This window comes from Fragaria vesca, linkage group LG4 (assembly GCF_000184155.1).
Source record: "Fragaria vesca subsp. vesca linkage group LG4, FraVesHawaii_1.0, whole genome shotgun sequence".
Classification (NCBI taxonomy): Eukaryota; Viridiplantae; Streptophyta; class Magnoliopsida; order Rosales; family Rosaceae; genus Fragaria; species Fragaria vesca.
In genome coordinates, this window is record NC_020494.1 from 19,902,114 (window position 1) to 19,911,755 (window position 9,642).

The following is a 9,642-nucleotide window of genomic DNA, read 5'->3' on the forward strand; positions in this document are numbered from 1 at the left end:
TTGTATTGATCCTGATAGTGTGTGATTATGTGTTGATGCTAGCTACGTTCCAATTCCAATTTACCAAAAGTTCACTGATTTCCAACAAAGGCTGCTATCTCTTATGAGAGAGCTGGACAAGTAATGGATGCAGTAATCCTAACTGTTAGGGCCTAGGGGAATATTGCTTGCTAGCAAAGTTAGGATGCAATAATATTAGAGAAACGGGTATGCAAATAACTGACAGCTTCTAATTACGATCATGATTAATTGGTTTCCTATTTGGCTATTTCCATATAGCATAAGTGGTTGTTGGCTTGTTGCATAACAAGACTTGGAGGAAATCATAGATTACTACGTTTCAGGAAAACAAGTGCCTGCCCTTTCCCTTCGTGATAACAAGTACCAGCTAAGGCTGAATTAGCTGACACAATAATCACCATTTTGAGCAGAAAAGCAGAATCATCTTACATGACAAGAGAAACAGAAAAGAAGGAATTTAAGTCCCAGACGAAATGTTTATGGACAGATGAACGGAAAAAACCAAAGCCTGACATCGTTTCATATATTTAGAACCAAAAAGTCGGATCAACTGTATATCTAACATCTTCAACCGATAACAAAAACCTTCTGCCAGAGAATCCTATGCCAAAATGTAAAACAACATGCAGTACTTCAAGTTAGAGCAGTAATCGAAATGATTTGTACTAGTATATCTACAGGTGTGAGGGGCAGATTTATTGAATTGAATGATTATTGTGATGACTATATACAGCTTAAATGGGGCAATTGCCCCAAAAGATGATGGGAAATGAATGTACAAATATGTACATACTGAGACTACTGATAAACAGATTATCTATCTAAGCAGAGAATGTCATGTTCCCCTTCTAGTTGCTGATATCGAAGTATTTCGGGTCTGAAGGAAAGTGGTACTCCACATGTAACTGCAACATGTGAACATTCATAGGTGTGAGTAATTGAATGCCTCAGGCACAAGAACTGATGACCAATAAATTGAAAATTAAACAAACAAAGGAAGCAACTGGATTTTTTTTTTTTGATCGAAAGGAAACAACTAAATTGAATATATACGTATATTGTGTATGTGAAGTGTTGCAAATAATATACCTTGCCCTCATCAGAGTCCGTCTGACGTTGAGGAAAAACCACCCTCAAATCATTATACAAGTAGAAGCGCCGCTCCCCTTCAGTGTTCAAATTGTTTCTCACTTCTCCAGATGAGGGATCTGCTTTACATCTCTGCACTGACCTTGAAGATTTCTTAGGGAAAGGGCACAAGAAGCGAAGGTGAAGAGCATAACGTAGAACACCAGAACCAGTAGTATTCTTTCTAATCTTTGAAGGGCTATGCTGAGACTTATTTTCACTGATATGGTATATACCCGTTGTCATGTTGTCCATCTCATCGGTCTTTTCATATCTACAAGAATTGAGCTCACCAAGATTGACTGTGTCATTGGTGTAATCAGAATCTCCTGTATTTGATCCTTTTACACACTGCTTTGCAGTTCTTATTTTATGTGCAACATTAAACCCATTTAGCTGAAAAGAATTAGCAGTGTCTAGGATCAAAGATGGATTTGAATTAGTTTCTTCACCAGACTCCATAGGTCTTCCATTTTGAGTCTTCAAGGTTGCTTCAGAAGAGGCAAGAGTGATCTTTTGGCGCAAGAATGTCTGTATTTCATTTGAAGAATGTGCAAGACAAATGAACATAATAAGATCTCAAGTAAATAAAAAAAATTCCATATAGTTCTAGAAAATTGGACTTTTGCTTTTATGTCAGTTCAGTTGTTACAGATTTTGCAGGTTGAAAGGAAAATAAAGCAGTTCATACAGAATTGTAATCATATAAAAGAACTTACCATTACGTAAACATGCACAGGTTAGGGAATATCCAAGCAGATCACAAATAAGACTAACTCAGGTTGGGATTCCATAACTAGATAAGAGCTTGGGTTGACCAACTGACTTCAATAGGCCTAGCAGTTACTTTGAATCCTCTATAACTCTTGTCACCTAAAATTTTAATACATTCACAGTTGTATTTCTGGCTTACCTGGTTTATACGGGTTTCCATGCATGTGGTACCATACAATTTCAATAATCTTCCTCATTATATGTATTAAAAACTGAGTTCCTACTCTTACTATGCTATTACTTTCAGAGGATATGCAAGGACATCTTAAACACCATCATTTTATAATCATAATTGATGACACAAGGGAAACACTCAGTTATTTAATATCAAAATGCAGATCAAATCAAGATAAACTGAAGTTTAAATCATGTGAAGGCGGAGATCAAAGAGATTTCAAACATCAATTATCGTGCATAAGACTTCCAAAACCTTAAAGATAATTGTTCCTTTTCTACTTTAGTACTTCCTGATTACCTTGCTACCGGTTGGCATGTCACTCAAGTCGTAGTTACAGATGAATGTGTGAATTGGTGTCTTCTCTGGATTGCTGAGAACCTGCCATACCAATTCAGTTAATAAGAGTATGGCAAACAACGTTTGGCCTGACCATCAGATGTCAGTCAATATGTACGACTACATGAAAGTAATTGAACACTGTTAATTAGAATCACAGCTTGCACCATTGCAGATATAACAAGAAAGAAATCCTGTCCTCTTCACCACCTTTATAAATATGCTATTCTTTTCTCCTAAAATCTAACTTAAATAATTTCCATAGCTCAAGTGTTATCCACATGAGACATAGACATCCAGACAACACAAACAACTATTGACAACAGCATAACCCTGCCATTTCAAAACTCATAGAAAGCTTTGATTGACAGTAAACATCTTTTCCCAACTTTATTGTATCTCATGAAGAGAAATGATAGCATAAGTTCTCTCTACTTTCTATGTATTACCAGTTGTATGCGGCCTTTCATAGGTATTCGTAGACGGTTCCTGTCTGCTTGTGAATCATCCATGCTAAGGCTTCTTTTCATCTTGGGTCCTCCATACATTTCTGATGTCCTTCTCCCAGCAAGATCTATTGATGAATAATACAGCAAGTAGTTCTCTCCATCCACACTGGTCACGGCAAATGGAAGTTTTTGTGATTTTGGGGAGAAATTTCCTCCAGTAACATTCAGAACAGCTAGAAAACCATCAATTCTCTGCAAAAAAAGAAATGCCAAAGTAATGAGAGAAACAGATAAAATGACTCAGAGGATGGACAGTGAAGTTGTAGATGCAGCAAACCATTTATCATATTACAGGAGTGTCAATGCTAACCTGATTAACCTTTGCTGATACCAGTCGGCCAGACAAGAGGGATTCCTCAAATGAACCCACCAAGGACCTCCTAACAGGCAGTCCAGTGAGGCTTCGAGCTAATTTAACAGCTTCCGACTTGGATTTCAAATCCTGATTCCATTGCTGTTGCATCCCGTTGGGACTCTCAGGACTAAAGAGGACAAACTTTTTCTGCAAAATATCGACATCTTCCAATGAATTACTTGGAGCCCTAAAAGTCTCCTCTTTCCAAGAAGCTGACATGCCTGGGATAGTCCCATCGAGTGAAGGGTCCATGTTCTTCAAAGTCATAATGTAATCATCATCTGCCTTTGGTGTATGATCCCCGCAGAGTTCTCCAAATTTCACTCTTTCAGGAAATTTTGGGCCAAGAGGAGATAAAGAAAGTGGATGTAGCGCCACCTTTCTTGAATTTATGGCTATTGCTCCAGACTGTGACCTTACCTTTATCGTTTCTGGGGAGTGATCAAGTCCAGATGATGATATGAACTGATTATGTGATTTTGGCTCCTTGGTTTCAAGCAAAGGACCATCAACTACAAAGGAGGAGTTTATAGTACACTTCTCATCCAATGAATACTTCCACTCTGGGGAACAAGATGCAGACCAAATAGTAGAACCGAAACAACTGGAGTTGCCAATGTGAGCTTTTTTATGCTCTTGAAATGTGGGAACATTAGAGCCATCTTCGCATCCAAAGGTCTTATGGATCCCATCACCAATGTTTAGAGAATTGCCATTAAATTGATCTTGGAGATGCATTCCATTCAAAGGAGACGATAACCGTTTCCTGGCTACTAACCCAGTGGCCTCATTTGTGTCGCCTGTGACAGCCACCCCACTAGAAGAATGTCGGTTTGCATTGAACAAATCAAGAGGAGAATTAAAGTTTCTTGGTTCAAAACCAACAATTCTGGGAATAGATGTCTGAACATTTGGACCTACTTTCTGACTCAACCAGTTATTTTGTTCCATGATGTTGATCTTCAAGGAATGCATGTTTGATCGACCAGTACACATATTCGAAAAATCTGGTTTATTTGGAATCTCTGTCATGGTGTTCCTTTGGAGCTCTCCAGAATAAGAGCATGTCATATCCTGCATGTGATTTCCCATGTTTCCCCCATGCAAACCACTTAAATCACAGCTACTCACGCCAGCAATTCTGGATGGAGGTTGCATAAAAGTGCATAGTGATGCTGCCACTTCCTCAGCAATACTGCTAGAAGACACTTGAGGCAAGCCCATCTTCAAAAGAATTTCAAGATAAAGTCCTTAGTTAACTTTGCTTCTTTTCCCTTCTTCTCAGTGCATTTGTGCATAAGAATCAAGTTGCATTTCTATCTTCCAAGTGATCAAACGGTTTCAAGTTGCTCAACCATCTATAACTTCCTAAATATGAGAGGAGCACTTCTAAGTAGCATCTGACTACACATTTAAAGTAAAGCTAATATACTATGCTGCACATGCCTACCCCTATATCTGCATCTCGACTATTTCTTTCATCAGATCACAAGGCACTTGAGCAGAAATAAGCAGTTCATGGTTGTTCCAGATATCAATGCCCCGTCCTGTTATTATAAGCTTAGTCAGAAACTGGTGATTGACAATCTAAATACAGGACTACGCCCTATTGTCATTTGGAAAAGTTTAAGCAACTGAAATCTAACCCAACTTAACCTTTACCGTTACAACTGATGTAAAACAAAATCCAAAACTATAATAAAGACTTAGAGTAATGCAAAAAACAGAAGTGAATCAAATGACTTAGATTCCAAGAAGACTCAATTTGGCAGCTTCAATTCATAGAATCCAATAACAATGAAGAATCTTCATAACAGATACTCCTAGAAAATAAAACCTTTTAACACATACGCAAATGTCAAACCCCCATTGTAATATCTGATCAAACAAGTACTGAAACACTTTGACATGATCGAATAACAAACAAATAAGGACTGCAAGAAGATAAGAAGCTCAGTCCAGATTATCAACAACCCAAATGTTTTGTAAGTACATAAAATCTTTCACAGACTTTGTCAGTTAGATTCTTCAGCTGTTTAACATAAAACTCACAGATGCAACTAACTTTCCAATTCAATCACTAATACCCAGAAAGCCAAACAAGAAAAACCATAAGACCCAGAATTAAATGCCACTTCTTTTCCTCATCAAACCACAATAGAGCAATACTTGATCAATAACAAATAAATAAATAAAGTAAAACAAAACAACACCAGAAACCAAAAGGGTATCTGTTTATGATAGAAACGCACCTAAAGATGATCAAAGATTGGAACTTTGATTGCACAAGACTTTCCAAATGAATAAAAAGCTTCTTTTCCTTGTGGGTTATTCAACAAGCCTCTTCTTCTTTCTTCTAACTCGAATTCTCTTTGCAATTCCGATGATTTCCATGCTCTGCCTTTTGTGTGTGTAAAAGGATGATGATGATGATGATGTGTTGGGTTGCGTTGGGGGTTAGGATAGTGGTGATTGAAGATTTGGTGATGGCCTCCCAATTTTTATCAATAAACAAAAAGGAAAACCAATTTTGAAAAAAATTAAAAATTGTGAGTCATGAATTAATCAATGAATGAATAGCTCTCTACGCTTTGTAGTTTATCCTGAATTTTCTGACTGGCTCTGGCTGGCTGCGGTTTTCGGTTTTCCTTTCTTTGTTTTGGTGGCATTGCTTTGTTGCCAAACCAAAGTAAACCTGATCAAACCCAAAACCAGGAACTTGGGTCTCTCTCTTTTTTACCACTGATAAATTTCTAAACTTATTATTGCATCACATGTCCTGTCTACCTCCAACTCTGTCTCTCCCAGGACTTTTGCCTTTTGTTTTATGTTTTTTTGGAGGGCAGAGAATGGCTCTCCTTTGTTGAATATGAGCGTGCGTGCTAGCACAGTTCTCATCCCACCCAATCTGCCTACTACCTATCATTAAACTTGCACATGAAGTCTCGACTTCTTCTATTGCTCGCAAAGAATGAAGTTTGCTTTGATGGATGATGGATCCTACTATCGATTACTTGCTCGATCTTTTAAATATTTTACTACGAGAGAGCATGGGTACTTCTGATGTTTTATCATATGTTACTGTGAGGCATTTCGATCGAAGTTTGTTTCTTATAAATATCTCTAATGGTCTTGCATTATGGTGCATTTCTTTGTTTCCTATGCAATGTCAATGTCATTGCCTTTGAGTTTCTTCCACCAGAATTTTCTTCCCTTTTCGGTTTATGTCATTTTCCCGAGCACATTAATTTGTTATATGCCTTATAAGTTTGAACTTTGAACAATTTTGCGAGCATTGATTCGGTTTAACCCCTCACAGTGAGTTGAATCTGAAAACGTTCTTATGATGCTGTTTAACACCTGACCTCTCAAACAACAGTTCTAAGTGTTTGGTTGTTTTTACCCCCGACTTGGTTTCATTGCTAATTTCAACCTACACCGTGGCATGTGCTGCGTAACTAGGTGAATATTAGAACTTTTAAAGCAAATGTAACCTCGGAAAAGAACTCATTAACCACTTGGTATGCTTTGTGCAGTGTCAATGTGTCATGGTGTTTGAGAAAGCCACGTACATCTCTATTGCCAATTACATGTTTACAACTATGTGTGGTCGGTCAAACAGAACCCAAGTGAGTCACTATGCCAAATGAAAACTAGTATCCAACAAGTACGACTAGGCGTAGTTCACTATATAAGTCTCACCACGGCATGCAACTTATTCCAGTCAATAACTAGCAGCATACATACTTCTTCAACGATCAAAAGCTACTTTTCATTGCCTATTTTTTAATAGGAATTATGGATTTATTGTATTAAAATACAGAAAATATAAAAAAAATAACAAGAACACTTTAGAGGCTAAATTGTGGCTATTCTCATTGATAAAGTAAAATGTAGATTACAAGAGTTTATATAACAAGGCAACTAGGTTAAATAACTAAAAGACCAAACTACCCTGCTCTATATTTCCTATAATCGTAACATTTTTGCTCCTCTTAGTGTTTAGTCGTCAACAGTGGCAATGCAATCGATTCTGGGAAGCTCCGTGGCTTACGGAGCATGCAAGAACAAAGTGAACCAGATAAACGTTTCTGCTGTTACTTATGCTCCAAGCTATCTTCAAAGGTTTTCCAACATGAGGGTACGCTCCATGGCTGAGATAATATTTCCAACTCTTTAATTAGTCCAAGATATCACATAATGCATCTTCCATTCTTCCATACTCATATATATTAATATATTGATATTCGAGAAAATATTGTCATCTATGTGCAGGATGGTCAGAATAAGGAGCAACAAACTACTGTACCAAGCACCTTAGGAAGTTCACAGACACCAGCTCCTTCATCACCTCTTCCTCCTCGATCTCCTAAGGTACCTGACTACGTACCCAAAACATATGTATTTATAATATGATTGTGAGCCATTACTGGTTTCGTATATCCTTGTCACACTCACACCTTGTTTCATTTATATTTCACATGTAAATGCAGGTCAGCACAACGTTTTCAGACACTTTTGCATTTAGTGGACCGGCGCCAGAGAGAATCAACGGCAGGCTAGCAATGGCGGGCTTTGTGGCGGCTCTAGCGGTCGAACTATCCAAGGGTCAATACGTGTTTGCTCAGTTATTCAACGGCGGAATCCCATTGTTCCTTGGCACCAGTATTTTGCTTTCAGTGGCATCCTTGGTTCCATTGTTAAAGGGTGTGACTGTGGAGTCCAAACAAAAGGGTTGATGACCTCAGATGCTGAGCTATCAGCTATGGAATGGGAGATTGGCCATGTTGGGTCTGGTAGCTCTGGCCTTCACCGAGTATGTGACGGGAGGAACCCTAGTGTAGATTGATTATTCGTTTTACATGTAATTACACATTACAAAATATAAATGAGAATGCCACATTGGGCAAAGATTTCGTAGATTTTGAAGTACACTATGTTTTGCCCACACTAATAAATATGGGTATGCAGAGTCTATTTTAGTAGTTGCGGGCGTGTCACCGCACGGACGCGGAATGTAGAAGTTGTAGTAGTGAGGTGCGTTAAGCCTTCTGCTTCTAATCAAGCGACTGAGGATGGAGAGAGCACCAACTCCACCGTAGGGTTCTTCATATTCACCTTGCGTACTAGGCAAAGACTTACAGTAGTCCACCTGAGCGTCACAATATCGATACTCAATGTGAAATCGAGCAGAGCTTTAACTGGAAAGAAAGGAAAGAAGACAAAGCTCCGGGGAGCGTATAGAGGTTCAACTGTGTTGAAGTGAAGGTAGTATCATATTTTTGTTGAGTTGTTGAGTGTGTTTAGAGAATATCATCGAACTCCTTTATATAGAGTTATTTAGGGCCACATATATTGGCCCAAAACATGTCAATGACTTGTAGAAGTCTTCAACGTAGAGATGTCATAGGCGATGTTAATCACTATTTGATGTGATTATACTTGAGCGACGTAACTAATTGTCTCCATGTAGAAGAGTCGAGTTAGAACACCTCATGAACACTTGCGAACCTTGTAAACTTCCCACTACTGGATGCAATTAGAAGTTACTGAGAACCTTGAACCTTCGTACTTCGTACTCAATTAGATGTTACTGGAAGCTTGATGCAACTAGATGCAATTAACGTTTCAACTTCGTACTCCGAACCTTGCGAACCTTGTTGAGTTAGAGATAATTGCTCCCTTATCCAATCAAGCATCACGTGGAGCTCGCCTCATTTAGTCCCCTCTTTGCATGCGAACTCCTCTTCTTGTTTCTTCACGAGGTCCTTCTCTTATGCGGAGCCAAACACAACTCAAGGAGAAGATTCCTTAGTTACACATGCCTCTTTGATGTGTACAACATATCTTCTCATGCGTCCAGCTCGCATGCAACTCATGTCACTGTTTTGATATCCGTGAGGGAAAAAGACCATTTGCACAAAATAGAAAAAGTTAAACCTCATTTCAATGATAATCTTTTTTATTAGCCCATTTAAATCCAAGGTACTTATTTTAAGCCTAAATACACAAATCTTTATTAAAATATAATAAAATAATATTTTAAAAGACTTTTTTACCCTTAACATTTATTTAAAGAGAAAAAAAGAAAAAGAAGAAGAGAAGACTTTCCCGGAAGCACACCGGACACCAGTGCCGGTCACCGGATTCGGGTCGCCGAACACCGGTTGCCTGATTCCCGTCACCGGACACTGGCCGCCGGATTCCGGTCACCGGTCGCCGGAAAATTGATGGTGATCGGAAAATCGCCGGAGTCTCACTGGATTTGTTTTGAAAAAAAATGTCACAAGAACCCACCGGATCTTGCCGGAAGCATACCGGCAAAAAAATGAAGTTTACTA

The 9,642-nt window shown here is 38.5% G+C and overlaps 1 protein-coding gene and 1 pseudogene across 1 annotated transcript; one reads left to right on the forward strand and one right to left on the reverse strand.

Moving 5' to 3' along the window:
- Positions 1–683: 683 nt before the first annotated feature.
- LOC101291136 lies at positions 684–5,709 on the reverse strand. Its single transcript, XM_004297458.1, has 6 exons — positions 5,554–5,709; positions 3,257–4,848; positions 2,887–3,138; positions 2,399–2,479; positions 1,111–1,680; positions 684–926 (listed from the first exon to the last, which is right to left on the reverse strand). Exons 2-6 carry the CDS (start codon positions 4,523–4,525, stop codon positions 870–872), a joined length of 2,229 nt encoding a protein of 742 aa, XP_004297506.1. The 5' UTR covers positions 4,526–4,848; positions 5,554–5,709; the 3' UTR covers positions 684–869.
- A 1,613-nt stretch (positions 5,710–7,322) lies between these two features.
- LOC101314563 lies at positions 7,323–8,145 on the forward strand (annotated as a pseudogene).
- Positions 8,146–9,642: the final 1,497 nt, after the last annotated feature.